Source organism: Caloenas nicobarica, chromosome 3 (genome assembly GCF_036013445.1).
Source record: "Caloenas nicobarica isolate bCalNic1 chromosome 3, bCalNic1.hap1, whole genome shotgun sequence".
Classification (NCBI taxonomy): Eukaryota; Metazoa; Chordata; class Aves; order Columbiformes; family Columbidae; genus Caloenas; species Caloenas nicobarica.
In genome coordinates this window covers 78,528,581-78,552,968 of record NC_088247.1, presented here as the reverse complement: position 1 = coordinate 78,552,968, position 24,388 = coordinate 78,528,581, and the positions used below count along the sequence as shown (strand labels likewise).

Sequence of the window (24,388 nt, the reverse complement as noted above, 5' to 3'; positions counted from 1 at the left end):
CCTCCAGGGGAAGTGGGGAGTGAGCAGTGAATACAGACACCCTGCAGCTATAGGACTCTGCTTGTGTGGATGGATTAAACTCCTTTGCCCACTTTCATAAAATACTGCAAGGTTTATGCATTTCAGTATCTGCCCTGTGCACATATTTGTTAAAAGCCTGCCAGTTATTCCCCTTCATCTGCTGCACCCAACTACAGCCCTAACCTCCAATACATGAACTGCTCTCCTTCAGCTTGGTCATGTACGTGAACTTGTTGCAGATGCATTCCGTTCTATCATTTGGATAATTAAAAAAATATTAAACAGTAACAGCTCTACTATCAACTTTCAATAAACCTTTTACTAACTGGCCACTAACTGGAATTCATAGTACTGATCACAGTCCTTTGAGGCCAGCTGCCCAGCGAGTTGATGTCCACCTTATAATCTGAATGTCCAAACTGTGTCTTTTCATTTTAGCTACACAGATACTGTGGGAGACTGTTTAAAAAGCGTTGCTAAAGTACAAGTAGGTGACATTCATGGCTCCTTCCTCGTCCACAAAGCTGGGCATGTCATTGTAGAAAGCAATTGAGTTAGTCATGCATGATTCGCATTTGGTAAATCTATGCAGACTGTTTCCAAGCATCTTTTTGTCCTTCATGTGCCTGGAAATGTCTTCCATGAGAATTTTTTCCTTAATCTCCCTGGGAACTAAGGGCTATGGTAACTAGTCTATAGCTTCTCAGACCCTCTTTCTTGCCTTTTTTAAAGGTGGGTGTCACCACTCACTATGACCTTTCAGAGGTGATACAGAGTGGCCTTACAGCAGCACTGGCTGGTTCCCTCAAGATGCATCCTGCTTGGTCCCGTGGACCTGAATGTGTCTAGTCTGCTTATATGGTCTCTGACTTGACCTTCCTCATCTCTGGTAGTGCTTTACTCTCCCAGGCTGAGCCAGGTTGCTCAAGGATGAATTTAACTATTTGTCAAAGACTGAAGAGTTACTAGCCTCAGTTTTCATTTGTTAAAAGTGAGTTGCTACTTTGAATGTAAAGCTTTAACTAAGAATAAATTGTATGCAATTAAGGAACCTATATAGCACCTTATTTGAAGACTGTTGGCATTTGTTGAAGGCTTTATGTAGACGCGGTTTCTCCAAAGTAGTTTCTTACAGCATCAAGCAAAATTATTACGTTCATAGTACCAAAAAATGCAAAAAATATTATTTCATAGTAGCAGCAGGTGCAGTAAGTTGAATTATGTGACATGAGTGACCATTCTGCTCATCAAAATTAACATTTTGTCATTTATGTGTTTACTGTGCAGTTCAGAAGATCACAAGCCAGTGTATTTACAGATCTTATAGCTCAATTAAAAATATTACTTTTTCTTGCTGCAGAAACTTTTAGTGAGATTTGAACATTTTCTAGGAGACTCATACTTCATTATTCTCTTTTATCTTCATTCACTCTTGTGCAAAAGAGCATCAGAACTATTTTGGAATAGATGAGAATCTTGGACCTGTAGCAGTCAGCATCCGGAGGGAGAAGGTTGAAGATGCCAAGGAGAAAGAAGGATCTCAGTTCAACTATCGTATTGTTTTCAGGACAAGTGAGGTAAAGTTCTTTCGATAGTTCTGCAAAGGAATGGAAAAGTTCCTGTAGAACTTTAGATACTAGTTGTTTGTCTGTGGATACGTTGCTAACTTTGTCCACAGACAAACAACTAGTATCCAAAGCTCTACAGGAACAAATCTGTTAAGGGGAAAGGAATGTTTCTTGTAGTGATAGTACATGAAATTGCTCCCGGAACAGTTTTCTACTTTTGTACTGCATAAATTTTTTCTCATTTTGAACAGGCGCCTCAAAGGAGGTAAGTTGGCTGAACGTAACTGCAAGGGAACTGATGATAAGAACAAAGCTCAATAAAAGTTTAGATCAAGCTGCTTGATGTTATGTTTCTAATGACAGAAGTAAAAGATTAAGGAATGTAGGGAAAAAGGGAGGGCAAAAATATGAAAGCTAGTACTTTGACTTGCTTATATTTTTTTTTGTTTCAAAATATTTTCTTAGAAGCTTTTTTGTGAGATATTTTTAAACACTTCTACATACATGATTTGTGGAAGGAATATTAATACGTTGATAAAAATAATGGTCTTATTTGAAAGAATAGCTCGCTTCTGATTGTTGTGGAAAGACATGTCTCATAACTTATTTCAAGCATATTATTATCTCTTGCAAAACTAATTTCTTCTTTATCACAGCAACTAGCTTTGATTTGTATGAAAATATGCAATGATATTATTGTAGCAAGCAACTTTCATTTTTCATAATCTTTAGGACTATTGCTTTTTATTGTGATTAGGACATAGAGAAGTTTTAGCTAGACCTCCTGATATCTCTGCGCTCATGTGCTTTTAGAAACAGATGCAGAAACATATGTATAAAATTATTTCTTAGGCTGAGTTTTTCTTTTATTGCCAAAAAAAGCAGTCTCTGTATCTATGTGTGGAGAGGTGATTCAGCTGACTCACTTCTAAGAAATTACTCACTTTTCAGAAGTTACTCTCTGCCATGATTTAAAAAGTAGGTGGATGGGTTAAGTGAAGGTGCCATTAGCTATGGCTTACGTCACCTGTTCAACCTCACACTCAACTACTATGTCTACTGCCCGAGCATTAAAATTATCAATTTTTAGTTTTCCTGGTATTTTAAATATTTTTTCCAAAAAAAGTAATAGTCTTAGGAATTAGAATAAGTTCATAAGATCATCGGTGAATTTCTTTAAACAAAAGATATATTTGTCACTGAGACAGTAAGAGCCTATCTCCTCTGTAAAAGTTATTTCGTAATCTTTTCACGGATTAAAAAAATTAAAAATAGGGATCTTTTTCTTCCCAGTCTTTCTTCCCTGCTTTTGCTAAAACCTGAATTTTATATCTTTCAAAGCCGTTGTAGTATTAGAACTAAAAATGCTTTGTGTGTTTTACTTTTGCTGCAGCTCACTACACTTAGAGGAGCAATTTTAGAAGATGCTATACCATCCACTGCTCGGCATGGCACAGCAAGAGGTCTGCCACTCAAAGAGGTGCTGGAGTATGTGATACCAGAGCTGAGCATTCCGTGCCTGAGGCAGGCTTCCAGCTCACCCAAAGTACCTGAACAGCTGCTTAAACTAGATGAACAAGGGGTATGTAGCACATGACTTTTCTTTAAAGACTAATCATTAAAAACAAACGAACAAAACTTAAATATTTTGGAGGCAATTTCAATGAACATGGATCTGTAATGCAAACCATTCACCTTCTTGGTTTTGGAGATGCTTGTGTATTTTCATAGATAATATGAGGTTTGCTTTACTAAGCAAATTCTTTTTAAAATACATTGCTGCTTGGGAAAAAAAAAATCACTGATCTATGGAGAATCTATTTAGATGAGTGAGAGAAAGATTATAACTAATGTTTTAACATTGGTGAGAAGTGATTTTTCACAATCCATATTTCCACTTTAATGTGCACAAATGCTTCATGCAAATGAAAATACATCTAACATTTTATTAATATTGTGTGTAGGTAAGGAGGCAAAAGGATATAACATTAAATCTCAACATCTAAAATTTTGGGTCGTTTTTTACAATAACATTTTTATTAGCTTGCAGTAGTCTTACTAGAATAGAATACTTTGGAGTTCAAATAACTGAAATTGTCGTTGAGACTAATGAATTAACTGCATGGCAATGAAATATTAATATTGCTTACATTTGGAGAAAAAATGGTGAGGTATATTGGGTTCCATACAGTAAATCTGCTTCATTCAAAGCTAGTGATTAAATTTGTAGCTTCTGAATATTTCGTGAAGGACAAGCTTGTGATGGCTTTTAAATCAATTTTTAAACCCATGTTTTAAAAAACTTTCATTTAAAGTGCAGACTTTAGGCAAAAGTCCATATCTCTCTGTTGAAGTTGAATCAGATGCTGGATTCAGCTGATTATGATGGTGGTATAATTAATTTTTAATGTTAATTCAGTTTTGAATGTAGTGATTGTGCCTAACATTGGTGGTGTGTACCAGAATTCTGTCTTGTGGCTATAAAACTAGTTCAAAATCGAGTAAATGTAGACAGAGGAAGAAAATTGCTTTTTTGGGTGGGATGTTAAGCTAGTTTTGTATGTATATTTTACTGCTTTTGTTCACTGTAGTCATTGGGGAGGACTTTTAATTGAAAATTCATTTTGCAAAATGTCCTTTTTCTTCTGTGTTTCTCAGTTTTTCTGGTAAAACAAAGGGAAATCAGAAGCACCAAGTTCTGAATCTAGGAATTCCTGATGTACTGTTGCTCTGTCTTTCCTGTTTGAGCTCCAGAGTGAGTTGGGTTAATCTAGTAAATAATTTTCACTGCTTAGAGGGGCAGTATGTTTGAGGTGGTCTAGAGTACTTCTTTATTTGACTGACCTAAATATTTCCCAAACTCACTGTATTTTGTAAAAATTGGAAATGGAGGTTGTCCATTTAACTGACCAAAGTAATTCTTTCATCAAATACTCCTAATTTTGAGAAACAGCATACATAGCACTTCTTTTTGTTTTGGGTCATCAATTCTGAAAATTCAATCCTGTTGTGAAATGGGCTGTCACCAGGCAAAATGTAATATTAATGTGTGTTATGTGCTGCTTATTATGAGATAATTACTTTAAACATAAACAGAAAGCTGTGCATAGAACTGGCATGAGATCCATTTATGCTGTTAATCCTCTTACGGACTTGGTGCTTTCAGTTTATTAATCAAGCAAATATAAGAACTGAAGGTGATGGCTGGCTGAAGTGTCATGAATTTAAAAATATGAATCATGATCTAGAGGATTAATACTGTCGCCAGAATAATATTCATTTTGCATAATGGTGTATTGAATGTTTGCGTAGTTCCTTAGTAGACTGAAGACTGGTGTTTTGAGTTCATTTTCTACCTGTTTCATAATATTCAGTAAAATCTAGTATGGATTATGGAGGAAACATGTGGGTCAAACTTTGTCTCTAAAATGACAGTAGAAAGTCAATGCAAATTGGATGGTTGACCTAATCTGAATATATAAATAGTCTGTGTTTTCCCAATTTATTCTGGTATATGATAATCAGCATTAGATTTGGCTGTAAAATTACATAAAAGCCAACTATTTATCTATAAGCTGGACAGGATTTCGTTTGGGTTTTTTGTTTGTTTGTTTGGGTTTTTTGTTCTTGTTTTTGCTTTTTTACCTCTCTAATTCCTCAGTAGTTCCTCCTCCCCATTTCTTCTAATGGTTGCTTATTATATATATGCTTTTTGGCTCCCCTCACATTAGTCTGGGAATATTCACTTCTCTCTAGGCCAAAGGCTGAAGTTTACAAAAAGCCCCCCAAAATTAGGAGCTTTGGTAGCAGTGATATTTAGTGGCTGTTGAGTGTCTAATCTCTTCAGGTTCCTTGCCAGAAAAGCTCCAAAATCCTCACATCGTGAAAGTCGATGAGTTGTTGTTACATGATAAAGAATCTATACTGCTCAAGACAACAAGATGCCAAGGTTCAGTATGAATAAGTTTGACTAGAACATGGTCATTTAGAGTCAGGAAGGACTTCTGTGCAACTTTAATACATATCATATACCCAAGTAGCTGAATGGGTTTAGAAATTATTTTCTAATGTCACATTATTAAGTTTTTCTCAGTATCAAATTAAGTGTAGAATTTCTAATTTAGAAATTATGAAATCAGAAGTATGTCTGCAATTATTTACTTAAAAAGACTTGAATAAGCAGGCCGTACCATTTCGAAACTGGGAGACATTATCAGGTTTAAATATTCCAATAGTTTTTCCTAAGAAGATCCTGCCAAAGCTTATTTGACATTCTGAAGGTATCTCAATTTGTGCTTCTATTCAGTGCCCATGATCTTGTCATGAGAGTTCTTTTGCTTAATTCTTCTAATTTCACAGTCATGAGGGCTCCTAGCAGAGGGGTTGGAGGTTCAGATTACTGCAGTGAGCTTGTAGCTGCTGCCTTGTTTAGCAATAGTGGTATTGGTAGAATCAAATTTGTGCGTAAGTGCCTGGAGTTTACAGTACTTGTCCATGAAGTGAAAACCCTGGATTAATTCCTTCCTTGAACTGGGGAGTTTCATCTCTTTGTCTCCTAGGACAGTGTTTAAACCACAAGATGGTACATTGTTTTGGAAGATACTTCACTTCTGTTTGGAATTCTATTGATATTCTTGAAAAAATTCAGGAATGACTGGTCTCCTCAGAAAGAATGGAGGAGTGTGACTGCATATTTCTAGACTGAATATGTTGCCCAGGTGCTTCTTTACTGCTGTTTGTTCGCCCCTGTTCTTAGGGACTCAGCATTTAACTTCTGCACTTCTCACTTCTAGTGTGAAGTCAAGGAAATTAACTTAAATTCCGTGTGGTTTAAGCTAAGCTATTTGATACAGAGCTGGGGTAGAGGTGGCACTGTGGTCACAATCATTTTAAGTCTCTGCTGGGAAATGTCAAGTAACAGCACTGCTGCCTGTAGTCTAATGCTTATATGGACAGTTCTCTTCCAGTTTCCTCCATGACATTCGTGCTAGCTTTCCACTGAATAAAATAGTCACCAGTGTGCAATCTGGAGCCTTTGGTTAAATACCCAGCTCTCTCCAGGCAGTGCTTCAAAATGGGCATCAAACAAGGAAGCACTCTGCATGGATGCCAGCATCTAGTGCCAGTCAAAAGGAAATGACAAGAGCAAGCTGGTATCTTCACCCTGTCTTTCTCCAGAGTTCTGTGGTCTGACTTGGGCAGCTCCTACAGTGCATCCATAACCCAGAATCTCCTTTTATTTCAGATGGTCACCTCTCCCATTCCACATCAAACTTTGGCACAGCTCCTAGTTCTTCTGAGTTCTGTGCTGCCCAGGTGAAACCTTATTGCAGCACCATTCATTCCTGTCCTTACTGAGCCTGTTCTTTGTTCATAACTGGTCCCTGGTCAATGGCCTCCTGCCAGACTAGGTTCCACCAGGGTTTGCCCCAGTATAAAGCAAGTTATCAAAGGGAGAGGATGGATTTACATCCTGGGCTCACCAGAGGGGTGGGAGGGCTGTCACCATACGTTACTCTTATTCCTGCTGAGCTGCAGGTTTTCTACACCAATAAACCAAATTCTGTAGTGTGCATTGCCTTGAATATAGATCTGCTGAAATCATGGAGTTAGGCCTGTTTGTACTAGTTAAAATGAGAAGAAATTGTCCTACTGATAGGCTTAACTTCATAGTAAAAAATGAACTCCAGACTCAATTGATGTTTGAAGTATTTTGCTATTGACTTCAATAATCTAGCATTTCCCTGTTACTTCATTTTAATACATTTATCTTTTGGTCATGACATTATTAGTGTCAATGATTCTGTCTATAGCCTTCAAAACTCTTCGTTAACTTGACCATCTTGGGGATTTTTTGGATGTCAGTTGTGCATGAAGATAAATAGTTAAACCAGGAATGCTGTCAAGTTAAATCTTGAATTTCATGGAAGACAAAGAAAGAATACTAGCTTAGAAAAGCGGTAGCATCATGAAAGCACTAAGTTAGTAAAAGCATAGTGAAAGCTTTTATTTCTTCAGGGGAGATGATGATTTGGATAGTGGGTTTTTTTGTGCGTGGTTGTTGTTGTTGTTTGGTTGGTGGTTTTGTTTTTTAATTGAGTGTTGGCAACTGCTTTATATACAGCTCTCCACTTAAAAGTGGAGAAGCACAGCATTTATTGAAGAGGGAAGGTTAAGGATTATTTGAAGTCTAGAATGATATTTTTGACACTTTCTTCTTTGTGTGTATGTTTTCTTGACTCAACCTTTTAGTAATCTCGTCTTGTAGCTTTTCATCAAAATTGCTGTGGTAAAACATCGGTGCAGTAACATGTCTAGGTATTTGGGTTTTACAATATACTTAGCACAGCAGACTGTTATATATTTCTAAGGTGAAGCAGACTGTTCTTGTCAACTTTGCTCTAACAGGAATATACAGTCCTTGCATAACATGCATTTTAGACACTAATCCTGAAGTTTGATTAAGAGAATTCTGTACAGCTGGAGAGTTGATTTAAGTTGTGAGTATAGATAAATGGGAATCTGGTGTGATGGATGGTCTCTGTCAGTTTGTGAAGCTCTAAAAGTTGTCAGGTAAGAATAATAGGACTAATCCGTTCACATGGAGGTTTCCTGTTTGCCATCTTATGTATGTATAAAAGGCAAGTAAACAAGACAATACTCCTCAAGAAGTAACCATCTCTTTTACACTTCACTTTTTATGGTTTTTATACTTCTTTTTTAATAGAAGTAATCCATCTCTTTTTAATGTTCTAGAATTTAAACTTTGGTTTGTTTAACAAAATTCTTCAACTGCAATCTTATTTCTAGCTTGAAGTATACTTTTGAAAAAGGAGAATAATTTTTAACAATGGAAAATTTTATGGAGAGGGCAAAAGTTTACATACAACAGAAATTACTGTTCTGAGGGTCTGTTTCAGCTGAACTGCACTGAACTTTAAAGGGTAGAAATAAGAGATAATAAGCTCTCCTTGTTTTGAATCTGAGAGAAGACAGTTATACAAAAGCTGCCAATTGAAGTTGTCATACTGTAACATGCTTTTATAAATAACTGAGTAAGTTAAAAGTCTTCATGTGCTGCTTTTATCTGTGTTTGGATAGTGACAATCCAGTTTTCTTTCAAGTTGGTTGTTTTGTGGGATTCAGTTTCGTTTGTTTTTCTGTGGTGACTTAATTTCCCAAATCAGAACACTTATTTTTTTAACTTTCAGATAACTTCTGCCAGGGATTATAACAATGTTAATATTTTAATAGTTTATATTTGTTCTAGTGTTGACTTTTCTCCTGTAATTTTTCCTTTCTCTTTTTTTTTGATTTCAGCTGAGTTTTCAACATAAGATTGGTATCCTTTACTGCAAAGCAGGCCAAAGCACAGAGGAAGAAATGTATAACAATGAGATGGCAGGACCAGCTTTTGAAGAGTTCCTTGACCTTCTGGGCCAGAGAGTACGGCTAAAAGGATTTAGTAAATACAGGGCTCAGCTAGATAATAAAAGTAAGTTATGTTTCTGATATATGATAGAAACTATAATTACCAGTTGATCTTCTGCAAGTCCTCTTCTGTCTTTTCAGGCTCTTGACTTTGGATTTTGATTAGTAATATTATATAATAAATGAGGAAGATGAAGCATATGATAAGAGCGCGTGTCACACCTTGTCTGAAAGGTTATTTACATTAGTATAAAATCAAAGCAACTTATTTCATTTGTTTGCACTTAGTTAAAATCATACTATGTGAGTGATATTTTTTATATATTTCAGAATTTCTCAGCTACTTGGGAAATCTTATCCTTAAAAAGGATTTCAAAATATGGAGTCATGATGAGGACCACTTTCCTTTTCAACTAAACCTTTGTGCTTATTTTTAATCAACATATGTATGGTCGTGTATATTTTGAGAAGCAATCAAGTTTTCCAGTTTCTCACACATGCACAATAAGCATGTTATCATTTGGCAATTGATAAATTTTAATCTACCCAACCACTTTGTTATTACGAATTTGTTGGGTTTGGTAGCAAAAAGAGGAGCTGAAGTATTGCTGTTAAAAAAGTCAATATGTTAACACACTACTAGCACTGCTTTTCACTGGCCTAAACTTAAACATAACTCAGTTTAATGCGGTTTTCACAAGATTTTGAACAACTGATCACTGTGAGCACTGATCTAAGGATATCTAGTTGTTCATCTGCTTTATTGTAACATACTATTTTAATAGATATAAAGACTAGGCATAAGGAAGACATTTTTTTACAATGAGGGTGGTGAAACAGTGGCCCAGGTTGCCCAGAGAGGTGGTAGATGCCACATCCCTGGAGACATTCAAGGCCAGGCTGGACGGGGCTCTGAGCAACCTGATCTAGCTGAAGATGTCCCTGCTCATTGCAAGGGGTTGTAACTAGATGACCTTTGAAGGTCCCTTCCAATAGAAACCATTCTATGCTACGATATGATTTGTATCCTTATTTTTGCTGTAGCTTGCCTATTATATCCTGAAAATAGATAGATATAGATATATGTGTACATACTGGATGTTGCCTGTGTGTAACAGAAGAGGAATATTTTTGTTCAAACTATTAAATCCTGCTACTTCTGTGTATATTCTACTTACTCTTCTAATCAAATGATAACTTCCTTGAACTGTTAGAGATAAGCTACCAAGAAGGAAGCTTAGAAAGATGTACTTAAAGGAAATTAACAGAATATGTTGTTTTCTTGCAAGGCATATTTTTGCCTTTCAGATAGTCACAGAGATCTAAGAACTGCTAACTCCTATTCGGCAGTCTTCCTCCTGCCGCTTATCCACCTGATCTACCCTGGTTCTTAGCAATCTTTTGCATGTTTTTGCTACTTCAGCATCAGTCTTCATTTAACTGGAATACATCTGGATTTTTATGTTTTTAAGTAGTACATTTGAACACTGATCAGTGTCATAGTCATAAAATGATTTCTCTTCTGTTATCAAACTGCTTAGTGCTCTTGATGGACTGTCATCGCCTGTACAGCGTTAGAAAGACTTAATGATTAGCATTAGAAATTTTTTGAAATGTCGTGCGTGTGTGCATTGTAGTTGGTGCCCAGTGCAGATAAATGACCCATATGCCCATCTGCAGTGGGGAAGCAGATACGCAAAGTTGGTGATAAAACCTCATGATTTCACAGTGAAGGGAGACTGGCTTTGCAACTCACTAAGTCTTTCACATTCTCTCTCTCTAGCAGTGGTCAGGAACGCTGAAAAAAGTGAGCTGAATCCTATGACAGATTCTAATTTATTACTTACAAGATGGGAAAGCTGCAATTCCATAGCCTTGTCAACCTGCATAAGCACCACATTCTTTTTTTATTAACATTATTGCCTCTCTGCTTAAATCCATGCTTGTTTCACTTTAGTAATTCAGGCTTGATAGAGACTATTGAATCCTATTTCAGTACAGAATAACAACTCGTTTTTCAAATTAATGTGTAGAAATATTCATTAACACACTATGGTTGTTGGACTAAATAGAGATGAAAAAGTCAAAGGAACAAGGGGTGTTTTGGTTTTGCTTTTTTTTTCCCCAATCAGAGCATTACCAAGTATCACCTACTAATTTTTTCATATGAAAAACATACGCAGATCTGTCAGCAAATTCAGTTTCTGTATTTGCTGTGGTTCAGTATGAGTGTACATGGCTGGTTCGTCTTGTATACATATCATTCAGTAACGTAATTTTAATGTTTTACTAATGCTGTGTGCCATTAATGATATTGGCCTATCATGCGTTCTCATAGTTTGCAACAAACAGTGGAATGAGGAGAGTTCACACAGAAATATTAGTAGTCTTCAGTTTTATATTAAATGTAAAATACTGAGTTAATTATAATCTTTTTTTAATATTTGTTTTTTTAATATAATGGCACAACAAGTATTACTGCATGTCATATTTATAATTGGATAATACATTGATCTGACTGACTACAGGTTCAGTATAGTGTAAAAATTTCATGTCTGATAGCTATGTTTTTGGTAGGCATAATGTTTCAGTAATTTTTCTCAGTTTTTATAGGGCTCACGTTTATTAAGTTTTTCTATTCTCAAATGTTTGCTTAGTTATGGTGTTTTTCTTTAATTTTTTTTTTAATTTAAAAATTTGGTCTGTTTAGTATTTTGATAGGAAATTAATGGGCCCATTTCTCATGGGACAGAGAATGTAGAATGTGGCAGTGGGTTGTAAGCCCCCCCCCCCACTTGTTTGCTTATGCCCCCAGCAGAATGGGGGAGAAAATCAGAAGGGCAAAAGCGAGAAAAACTTGAGTTCAGATTAAGACAGTTCAATAAGTAAAAGAAAGGAAACGCCTTTACTCCCCCCCAAAAAACCCTAAACACCAAGAAAAAAACCACGCCACGACAACAACCAACCAACAAAAAGCCCCCACAAAAACAAGTGCTGCAAAGGCAACCACTTGCCAGCTCCCATCAGCAGTCTCTGAGCAACAGCTACCATGGAAGAACTGCCCTGCTCTAGTCTTACACAGAGCATGACGTTATATGGTATGGAATACATCTGGGGTCAATTCGAGATCTCACCTGTGTCCCCCCAAGCTCTTGTCCCTCCCCAGCATGCTTCCCAGGGTGGGATGACGGGCAATGTGAGAAACAGAGAAAGCACTGATGCTGTGCGATCTTGTGATTCAGAATGGCATGCTGTTAAAGCACACTAAAGAAGGGCAGAAAAGAGTTTGTAGTTAATATATTCCACATGCTGTTCATATTCACAAGATCAAGAAATAAGAATATTAGAGGAAATGTTACCAATTCGACTCTGCATAATTTGTCTAGTACATGTTTTAAAGCGTATCTATCGATTAGAAATGAGGAATTAAAATATTATTATTGGAACATTAATATTCTCATGTATAATGTTCAGACTTTAGTTATGGATTTGGATTATGGATAAATTGGATTATGTTTACATTTAACTTCCTTATACCTGTAAAGAGAGAAATGAAGGTGACAGAAATTAAGGAAACATTGCAATTTTTTATCTACAGGGGAATAGTGCTGTTTCGCTTCCATTTGATAAAAGGTGCTTTTCTGCAAAAGAGCAGAAATGTTTCATAACTTAGTTTGGCCAATTTTGCTTGAAATTTGCGAAATAGAACTGATGTTTAGAAAGGTGCAAAAAATGTCAACCCAGATATTTTTTTCACTAAAATTGTCAGCAGATTAATGTTTGTAGTAGCAATTGTTATGTAAATTTCATCATAGTGATCCTTATTAGGTGTTCAATAAAGCATCTATTGAGTTAGAAGTTTTCAGCTTGCTCAATGCAAGGGACTAAATCTCAGAAGAAGAACTTGCTAGCTCATTCCTGAAGTCAAGTTGCTAAATCAGAAGTATTCAACTAAGTAGGATGTTGTATTAGGAAAGCATTGATTTAAGAGTAAATAATCTGTCTTTCTGTAATAAGTAGTTAAAATAAGTAGTTAAAGTAAGTACTACACAACTGTTTTGTGTAGTATGTGTTTGAGATAATTTGACTTTATTTAAGTAGGTTTGCGGAGGTCAGTGTAGTTTAGGCAGATGTTTGTATTTCCCAATGTAACTGATTTCCTCCTTCCGTCTCTTCAAAATAAAATGCCATGGAAATGTTATAAAGTAATTGTATTTTCAACAAATATTTTAAAATAGAGGAGTGCAATAATGTTAGGGGTTTTTAGCAACATTTAAGTAAGAAACTTCAGTGGAAATTATGCTCCGAATTTCTTACATAACTGCAATTTATATTACATCAAGATTAATAAATGAAGATAATTTCATTATTGTGCAAATGTAACTGATGAAGCCATTTGTAATGTGAATGTATTCAGAATTATACACACACAAATATTTTCAGATTTAGGGCAGCAGATACAGTATGGTCACTGAATTTTACACTTAAGTGTATGTTTATATACTTCTAACTGGAGAACTAACATGGCGAATCAATTTCTTTTTGGAATACAGTTACTATTTAAAACACAACAAAACCCCCAAACCTTGAATAGTGTGTGGAAGAGGGTGCTGGAAAGTGTTTATTGGCGTAGATAATGTAAAATCAAATAAAAAAATGAGTGAACATGGGAAAAGATAAGAAAATTTGACAGTTGTCTTGACTCAATAGGATGTTCCTAACCTCTTGCTTTAAGTTAATTGTATGTACTTAAGTGATCCAGATATATTAATGAGGGTGAATAAAAAGGAATAATTTATTAGTACAGAGTAGTCATCTAATTTGCTGTAAACATTCTGAAATGCTGACTCTGTAAAAGAAAGAAATATTGTCATATCATGAAATGTATTTTAATTTTTTTTAAATCTTTAAAATCCTGATTAAAATTATTTGACATTATACTACAATGTATTATGTACATGTTTTATGCTTTTTAAATGTCTGATTGGCAGTATGTGTTTTTACGTCAGATTTGAAGTAGCATTATCAGTTTATTTTTGGTAAAGTATGGGATTAGTAAATTGTCCTTATTAACATCTCAAATAATGAATATATATACCATATAAAACTATACTGAAGGAGCTAAGTGCTTGTTCTTTCTTTTGAAATGCCAATGTATGAGAAATTAGATCATTTAGGCCTCATAGATGGCAAACTCTTTGGGCAATTTCTTGCAACACCTTTCTATGTCATAATATGAAACTACAGAGTAGATCTTGAGCTGATGCAAACTGTTTTTGTTCTATTGAAAAAAGTTTTGAATAGCAGTAGTAGGTTTAAATCATAGCATAAAGAGAGTAGCGTCCTAAAAGTTAGTGTGAGTGTTTTATTTTACTGACCTTCTTGTCATTAAATTCATTTTCAGCTGATTCAACAGGAACTCATTCCCTTTATACTACTTATAAAGATTATGAATTGATGTTTCATGTATCAACAATGCTTCCATACATGCCCAGTAACAGGCAACAGGTACGGTTTTTAACTTTTCGTTGTAATTTTACATTATAAATGTTTGACATGGAGGGTTTTTTAAAAAGTAATACTGATTTTTAAACAGAATTGTTTTATATGAAGACTCGGTTTTGGGTTTTTTTCCTTGAAATATTATAAGGCACTGGAAATCTCAAATGATTTTTGTATTATGTAATTCAGGAATTTCTCTCTCTCATTTCATGATATTATTATATTAAACGGCAACGTTGCCTGTGGTGAATGCGTTATTTTCAGTTTGGACTGGATTTACATCTTATGTATATCTTAAACGCTGAACGGAGTGAAGCATGAAAATAGTCTTATGGTTAAAATATGCATGTGATAAGATTTTAAGAACTATTCCGGTTAATCCTTATATTACAGATCTTGAAATGTTTATTAAAGTGTCAGCTTAGTAATAAATGCTTAACTGTGTCTTTCAAGGTGTCTGCTTGTGAAGACAGAAAACTACAATTTATTTTATTTCTGGAGCATTCCCTTTGCTTATATAATAATTTAGAATATCTTTAAAGCATTAAGGATGGCTAAAAACCAGCACAGCATCCAAAGTGTGCAGTGCACCAGTAAGGTTGCTCTGTCTTGCCTGTCTTGGATATTTCTTGCAACTGAATTAAAAAGTACAAGCACATTTGGTATAATATATCCACATTAACACTCAGGAAAAAAAAAAGGCGGTAGAATTGCTCGTAGGTCAGACTGATGATAGTTTGTAACTTTGTATGCAACTACTCTGCAGTTCTCTAGATCTGCAGAAAGAAGTGTTGGATTTATTTAGTTCTTTTAAGAATATTCTCTCATTGTCATGCAAGATATAAAGATTTCAGTTATTTTGGAGAGTTTTAATGAAATAAAGATGTTATCTCTCTTTTTGAGCAGCACACAAAAGCTGGTTACTGATTGTTGAACCATGTGAGTTGTGTCTTTCATATCTACCCTATCAATAGGTCTTGTGGAAGAAAAGGAGATGTGTCAAGGCAGAAGGAAAAAGATAAAAGAAAATCATTAAAATTCTTGAGAAATGATAAATGAAAATCAAAATAGAAGAAAATATTTAATGCATTTATGTATTTTAAATAGTTGGTGCCTAATGTTCTGAACTGTTTGAAGAACTGTTTCAATTGAACAGTTAAGACAACTGCAAATTGTACTCCACTGAACTTAGGATTTAGATGTGGTTTAAAGAAACTAAATTAGGAAAAACAGAACAGAAACTTTTCCCCGTATGAATAATATGAATGTTTAGATGACTCACATCTTAAAATGTGTGGCTTTCAGAAGACAGAATGTTCAGCTATATCGCACACTCAACTGTGCCAATAGCCAGTAATCAAGGTGTGGGATCATCGTCACTGATTTGAGATTGCTCCACTTCTCTAAACTTTCTCTTACACCTTATTACAATACAGGATTAATTTAGTAAACACACTAGTAGTTGTTCTGCCTGTAATCAGTCATATCAAACTTTGACTGGAAAAATGTGAATAGGGAAAAATTGTACACTATTAAGAAGATATAATACACTGAATGAGCTTGCCTTAAAAGGAAAAAATGAATATTTTCATAGCTAGTTACAGGCACTGACAGTAAATATGGCCTTACTTGGAATTTGTCACTTTTGTTGTTGTCTTTCATGACTTTCCCTTGTTCGTGAGAACAGGATATCCTCTTGCCATGATCCACTAATTTTCATAATTGTGTTTGCTGTTTGTCAGCTTCACTGCTGCGTTGCTCGGCTGCCCCATGTTACTGTCCTTCACTTCTTCCTGTGCCTTCCTTTCATTCTTATTGTTTCCTTATGTGTCTTTGTAGCAAGGTGCTGATACTTGTGTATAGCAAAATCTTCCAACTTGAACTCCATGGTTTTCCCCAGCAACAAGCACTCCTTTCCACAGTGTTTTAGTAAGCTGTCATCATTGTCACTTTAACAGGTTCAATATGTAGTAGAAGCACCATGTTGTTATTCATGGCTTTCTTGGGATCAAAATAATGTGGCAGTTTTCCAAGTTCAAGTAGTATGCTTAGTTGAAGACCCACCACATTATTTTTTTTTTAGGTGCTGGGATCTAGCAGTATTTGCAAATCATGGACACTGTCTTAATGAGATGTGACAAGTGCACCCAAATGACCAGAATTTAGCCAGCCTTAATGTGTAAAAGGGATTTATAATCATTGTTTAATTTTCTATTACTATTCAGTTCCAAAATACATACCGAAGTGTGAAATGTATCAACAGTGCTATTTCTCACAAGCTAGGATAAAATTTGATTAGGTCTTTTTCCTTGAGACATTTTAGATGCTGAAAACCACAGATGCAGTTGCATTAGTTGTGCTCAAGACAGAGAGAGAATTACAGGTGCTGTGGAATATGAATGTGTTTTCTCTCTTCAGGCTTTGGCTCACTTAACTCTATGTACCCAAGTAAGGGGAAGTTAGGGGCCATGGTAATCTTCCTTTTAGCTTCTGTTAGAAATGAAGACCCCCATTTAAGAAGGTTTTTTTGCTAGCATATGGTGTATGTACTGGCAATGCAGTTATTGCATCCTGTCCCTATGTCTCTTGTTTGGTAACGACCAGGCAAGGTACTGAGTCACTCGTCATCATCTAGGACCACAGTCTTCAATGAGCAAGCACCGAGCATTGCTTGTGTTCCAAATACCTGTGAGCCAAAAACAGGCCACACCAAGAATTGTTTGTTGCTTCTTCCAGGACATAACTACGCCCTGCTCGGTCCCTGATCAGGACATCCCTCTAGTTTTAGAGCCAGCAGGGGATCCAAAGAGCAAGGTAATTTTCACTTTGACTGCAACATAGGCTGGGAACTTTCAAGTCAGCTGCTCCTTCCCTAGGACAGAAAAGACTACCAGCCCTGGTGTGGCCAGTATCTTTACCTTTACTGGCCTTCAAATCATAGTTCAAGGCTTTCCCCTTCAAACTGTACCTTTGTGATGCCCCTTTCCAGATCATTCCTTTGCAAGTTTCCCGTTTGCACATTTGCAGTCTGCTTGTATACACATGATCAGACCTGATTAATCCAAACCAGTTCACATAGTCAGTTTTCACTCGGTTTAATGAAAACTTAAAAATGAAACAGATATGCAATAATGAAATAAACTTGTTGAATTTAAGCTACTGTCAAAATGGTTGATATAACAAGATGTGGTTATGCCAAACTCCCTTTAACAAGATCTGATGAAATATCTTTTGCCGTTTGTTTCTGGTTTTTGTACTGGTTAAGAACACAAATTGAAAAGAAATCTTTTGAAACTACTTGTTTTAGAAATGTACTAAAATATGTTTGAAGATTTTTCTCATTTGTCTCAACATATCATTTAATTGAAGAATATTTCTATTTCAACAAGAATCCCTTGTTGTTTCGCAATTTGACTAGACAATTAAAATTCCACAGAAGTGGGTAGATTTTTATGGCTGGGCATAACCTGTAAATATGCTAAGTTTTAAGCCAGTACTTTTCTTCAGAGATGCATATCTGAACATTAAGAATTAAGCAGTTAAAATATCAAAATTAATATAGTAACTCTTGTTTGGTACAAATAATTTTAATCTAATCAATTCTGCTTTTCTAACATATTTTCCTTAGTGAACTCCCCTTTGCATGTCTTGTATTATTACATGAAACTTAACTGATTTCCTTTTGTCTGGCTATTGTACTTGATTGGGTTCATTTTCAAATTCTACCATGCCAATTTAGACTGATACTAGAATGATCTCAACGTATTTGTCTCCTTACTTTAAGTAATCCTCTGTAATCTGTGCGCCCCATTGAGAGTTCTTATTGTGTTCTGCATTGGCATGAGACTCTTCGGAGTATGTTAGAAAGGCAGATTAAAACAAAAAAAAAAAGACACAAAAACCCCCCCAAAAAACCAAAACACCCTCCAGGACCCCAAACCTGAGCAGACCTCAAAATGGGAGAGGAAGGGGAAACTGAGAACCTGAAAAAAAACTAGGACATAAAAGTTAGGAGGAAAATCTAGGTTATAGTATGGAAACTAGAAAAGGGTTTCTTAAATCTTTTTGCTTAGTTCCAGTTTCCTTCAATTCCTTTTTCATTTTCAGTATGCTATCCTTATCTCACATTTCCCAGGGAAGTATGTGTTCCCTCCTTCTTGTCTGTTCAACACTTTATTTTCCTATTCCTTTATCCTATCCAGAGCACTTCTTTCCATCTTCCAGATCTCTCCACCTTACTTCTCTCCCCTTTCCAAGTTCTTTGCATTGTGATACGCTGTGCACAGCCCCGACTGTGCTTTGCCTTTGCATTGTGTTGAAGTTCACTGACCACTTATGCATGACAGTTATTTATAACGGTGTTACACTGGTTTTATTTTAAAATGTTGAAGAAGTCACTAAGATCTCTGCAAGCTTGGTAAGGTTATTAAAAATGATGACCTGACTTTCTATTTCCTATTTTCGTGGCTCGTAGAGAACTCTGTTTCGCAGTTTGACTAGGCAATTAAAATTCCACAGAAGTTGGTAGATTGTTATGGGAACTGCCGTAATTTTGAAAAGACTAATTTTGCTAGTAAAGTTCAAACATTTCTAAAACGTCCCTGTTATGTCACTGCTATTCTTGCCTAAGCAACCTATAATGGCAAGCAGAACCTCCTAAAGAGCTCTACAAAAGGAGAAAATATTCTTGAAAACAGTGACTATCTTGAGAAAGAAATATAGCTTTAAACAGAATGTCGCTTTTGAATTTTTGTAATTTTGCTCTGTGGATATGTATAGGCATAGGCATGAATCACTATAGCAAGAGAGTGTAATTGGGCAGTTAGGTATATAACAAAGGCAGAAATGAATCACCTTGTGCCTCATAATTGGAGAGTTTCTTACAAATTTAACTGCGTTGTAAATTCTGACTTGGGAGATGATAATAACCTCTAAACATGAACTTGTGCTTCACTACTATGATCTAATTGTATGGTTCACTAGCTCAGCAAATTAAAGTATATCTGACACAGTTCTGTGATCAGTTCCCCATAGTGTACTGCCAGTGTAATTTGTATGCAACAGGATGTGGATCTTAAACTGCTTAAATAACCAGTTACTTTTATTTTAGTCCAAAAAACCTGAAAATTTGACAGAGCCACGTGACTTACACCAAATATTATATTCTGTTCTAATAGCTGTTTTAAAGTTTCATTGGAAGACTTATTTCTTTAATCTGCATTTGGGATTTTGTTTATGTTTAAAATATCTTCACATAGGAAGAGGCGATCGACTCCACGCCTCAAGACTGCCTCCAATAAAAAAGAAAGAAGGGTAATTGTGGTAGGCAATTCCCTTCTGAGAGGGACGGAGGGCCCGATATGCAGAGCTGACCCTCAGCATCGGGAAGTTTGTAGCCTACCTGGAGCTCGGATCAGGGACATCGCCAGAGCCCTCCCCAAACTGGTGCGCCCAACGGACTATTACCCCCTACTGATCTTTCAGACAGATGGGGAGGAAGCGGCATCCCGTAGTCTGAGGGGAATGAAGAGAGACTTCAGGGCCTTGGGACAAATGGTGAAAGAGTCTGGGGCTCAAGTTATCTTCTCTTCCCTCCTTCCATTTTCGGATGATGATGTGGGACGGAATAGAAAAATTGAGTCCGTAAATGATTGGCTTCGGGACTGGTGCTACAGGCAGGGCTTTGGGTTCTTTGATAACGGCTGGTTTTATAAGACACCAGTCCGGTCAGTGATATGTGGGAAAGGTTTATCGCACAGGGGTAAAAAGATGCTGGGACATGAATTAGCAGGGCTCATTTGCAGGGCTTTAAACTAGATTTGAAGGGGGATGGGGTTGTAGCTGGGCTTGCATCAGTGGGGCAGCACACTGGAATCAATAAAGACCGGGAGGCCCCCCAGGCCCCTAGGGTGAAATCGGTGTACTCGGCTCGCTCCCTGAAGTGCCTGTACACCAATGCGCGCAGCATGGGGAATAAGCAGGAGGAGTTAGAAACCTGCGTTTGGTCAGGAGATTATGATCTGGTGGCAATTACAGAGACATGGTGGGACAGCGCACATGACTGGAATGTGGTCATGGATGGCTATGCCCTTTTCAGGAAAGACAGGCCAGCCAAGCGTGGTGGTGGAGTTGCTCTTTATGTGAGAGAGCAACTGCAATGTATAGAGTACTGTCCAGGTGCGGTTGAGGAGCAAGTTGAGAGTCTGTGGGTGAGAATTAAGGGGCAGGCTGGCAGGGGTGACACTGTTGTGGGAGTCTATTACAGACCACCAGATCAGGGTGAGGAAGTTGATGAGGCCTTCTACAGGCAGCTGAGCGTGGCCTCACAGTCACAGGCTCTGGTTGTTATGGGGGATTTTAACTACCCTGATGTTTGCTGGAAGGACTACTCAGCCAGCCAGCCTCAGTCTAGGAGATTCCTCCAGTGCATTGACGATAACTTTCTGATGCAAATGGTGGAGGAGCCGACTAGAAGAGGTGCGCTGCTGGATCTCATCCTTGCTAACAAGGAGGGTCTGGTCGAAGCAGTAAAGGTGGGGGGCTGCCTTGGTTGCAGTGACCATGAGATGGTGGAGTTCAGAATCTCCTGTGGTGGGAGCAGAATACCGAGCAGAATTGCAACCCTGGACTTCAGCAGGGCCGACTTTGGCCTTTTCAAACAGTTGCTGGAGGAAATCCCGTGGGCAAGGCTGCTTGAGGGTAAAGGCGCCCAAGATAGTTGGTTAACTTTCAGGGACTGCTTCTACCAAGCTCAAGATCAGTGCATCCCGACGCGCAGGAAGTCAAGGAAGGGAGCCAGGAGACCTGCGTGGTTAAACAGGGAACTGCTGGGCAAACTCAAGTGGAAGAGGAGGGTTTACAAATCATGGAAGGAGGGGCTGGCCACTTGGGAAGAATATAAGGCTGTTGTCAGAGGATGTAGGGAGGCAACTAGGAAAGCTAAGGCCTCCTTAGAGTTAAACCTGGCGAGAGGGGTCAAGGACAACAGGAAGAGGTTCTTCAAATACATGGCAGATAAAACTAACACCAGAGGCAATGTAGGCCCACTGATGAATGGGGTGGGTGCCCTGGTGACAGAAGATACAGAGAAGGCAGAATTACTGAATGCCTTCTTTGTCTCTGTCTACTCTGCCGGAGGCTGTCCTGAGGAGCCCCGTACCCCTGAGGCCCCAGAGGAAGGCAGGGCAATGGAGGAGTCTGCCTCAGTTGATGAGGACTGGGTTAGGGAGCAATTAAGCAATCTGGACATCCATAAATCCATGGGTCCAGATGGGATGCACCCGAGGGTGCTGAGGGAGCTGGCTGAAGTCATTGCTGGACCGCTCTCCATCATCTTTGCCAAGTCTTGGGAAACGGGAGAGGTGCCTGAGGACTGGAGGAAAGCAAATATCACTCCGGTCTTCAAAAAGGGCAAGAAGGAGGACCCGGGCAACTATAGACCGGTCAGCCTCACCTCCATCCCTGGGAAAGTGATGGAACACCTTATCCTTGGTGCCATCTTAAGACATATCAAGGATAAGAGGGTCATCAGGGACAGTCAACATGGCTTCACCAAGGGGAAGTCGTGTTTGACCAACCTCATAGCCTTTTATGAAGACGTAACAAGGTGGATTGACGATGGCAGAGCAGTGGATGTGGTCTACCTTGACTTCAGCAAAGCATTTGACACCGTCTCCCACAGCATCCTCACGGCAAAACTGAGGAAGAGTGGACTGGATGATCGGGTAGTGAGGTGGACTGCAAACTGGCTGAAGGAGAGAAGCCAGAGAGTTGTGATCAATGGGGCGGAGTCTGGTTGGAGGCCTGTATCTAGTGGAGTGCCTCAAGGGTCAGTTCTGGGACCAATACTGTTCAATATATTCATCAATGACTTGGATGAGGGAATTGAGTGTACTATCAGCAAGTTTGCTGATGACACCAAGCTGGGAGGAGTGGCTGACACGCCAGAGGGCTGTGCTGCCATCCAGCGAGACCTGGACAGGCTAGAGAGTTGGGCAGGGAAAAATTTAATGAAATATAACAAGGGGAAATGTAGAGTCTTGCATCTGGGCAGGAACAACCCCAGGTTCCAGTACAGGTTGGGGAATGACCTATTAGAGAGCAGTGTAGGGGAAAGAGACCTGGGGGTCCTGGTGGACAGCAGGATGACCATGAGCCAGCACTGTGCCCTTGTGGCCAAGAAGGCCAATGGCATCCTGGGGTGTATTAGAAGGGGGGTGGTTAGTAGGTCCAGAGAGGTTCTCCTTCCCCTCTACTCTGCCCTGGTGAGACCTCATCTGGAATATTGTGTCCAGTTCTGGGCCCCTCAGTTCAAGAAGGACAGGGAACTGCTGGAGAGAGTCCAGCGCAGGGCCACAAAGATGATTAAGGGAGTGGAGCATCTCCCTTATGAGGAAAGGCTGAGGGAGCTGGGTCTCTTTAGCTTGGAGAAGAGGAGACTGAGGGGTGACCTCATTAATGTTTATAAATATATAAAGGGTGGGTGTCACGAGGATGGAGCTAGGCTCTTCTCGGTGACAACCAACAGTAAGACAAGGGGTAATGGGTCCAAGCTGGAACACAAGAGGTTCCACTTAAATGTGAGAAGAAACTTCTTCTCAGTGAGGGTGACAGAACACTGGAACAGGCTGCCCAGGGGGGTTGTGGATTCTCCTTCTCTGGAGACATTCAAAACCCGTCTGGACGCCTTCCTGTGTAACCTCACCTAAGTTTTCCTGCTCTGGCAGGGGGATTGGACTAGATGATCTTTTGAGGTCCCTTCCAATCCCTAACATTCTGTGATTCTGTGATTCTGTGATACAGTGAGAGCTTTAAAATTGTGGCTTTGGCCCTTCTTACTATCTTTAGAATACCATCCCTTGTCTTATTTTAGGAGATACAATAAAACATACTTGCAGGTCTTAGGCTTTAGCATGTGCAGCTTTGCTTTTTTTATTGGTAGCTGAAATCCTAACTTTCATTGGAACTGAGAAAATATAAGCAAACACTCTTTTATAAGGATTATGTTCTGTAAAATTAGCTCAATAGAGAAAATTTTACTTGTTCTTTCAGAAAGTTTTCAAATAAATTTATTCTTGTATTGTTTTTAGTTACACATGAGCTAAGGTTAAGCTTTAAGTGTCAGTACGCGATTAGTTGACAATGCGAGGTCTTTGGCAGACCTTAGGTGAATACTTAAAATGTAGCACATGCTAATCTCGTTTTTTCCATCTGGTGGTGATATACATGGATGTTTCATAAGCAAAGGTATTTAAGATAATAACGTAAACAATTTGAGAGGTACTATATACTTCTGTGAGGAAAATGGTCATCGTGTTACTGTGTTGTTTTGTTAGGGTTTTTTTTGAAAGAAGTGGTCCCTTTTTGCTGGACATGTTTTGTAGTTTTTATGAAGTTTTAGCCTGTAACAATGAATCAGTTCTTTAAATTATTCCTTAAATATATTTTGATGATAAAAGCTACCAATTAAAAGTTTTTAATTAATGAGTTTCTAATAGCTCTTGTTTCTCCATGAGTATTCTGTCCCAGCTGTTAACAACTCTGTTGTTAAAATTTGTCATGAGTATTCATGATAATCTATTAAAAAAAATTAAGAGCACAATATTGTGGACAATGTTTAATAAAAATGCAATATGGAAAAGGAAGGTTTATTGGGAAAGAAAACAATATTATATTTTTCATATAGAGACAAATATTACACTGTAAAGAGAGAACAGATGTACAGTTCTCTGGACAGTGAGAAATGTCAAGTGATATAACATTTTTTTGTTACTGAAGTGATGCACTGAAGTAAGAGAAATATATTTTTTGTCATAGAATAAAAGATAAATGAGCAGAAACTATACAGAACTAGTGTGGGTATGCAA

The 24,388-nt window shown here is 37.7% G+C and overlaps 1 protein-coding gene across 5 annotated transcripts in view; it reads left to right on the top strand.

The window, feature by feature from the left end:
- Positions 1-24,388, top strand: part of SIPA1L2 (signal induced proliferation associated 1 like 2) — a 147,595-nt gene that overhangs the window by 67,353 nt on the left and 55,854 nt on the right. For all 5 annotated transcript variants that reach the window (XM_065631457.1, XM_065631461.1, XM_065631459.1 and 2 more), the window contains exons 4-7: positions 1,465-1,598; positions 2,983-3,171; positions 8,910-9,084; positions 14,425-14,528. In XM_065631457.1, the coding sequence (XP_065487529.1) occupies positions 1,465-1,598; positions 2,983-3,171; positions 8,910-9,084; positions 14,425-14,528 (602 nt within the window). The remainder of the gene's footprint in view (positions 1-1,464; positions 1,599-2,982; positions 3,172-8,909; positions 9,085-14,424; positions 14,529-24,388) is intronic.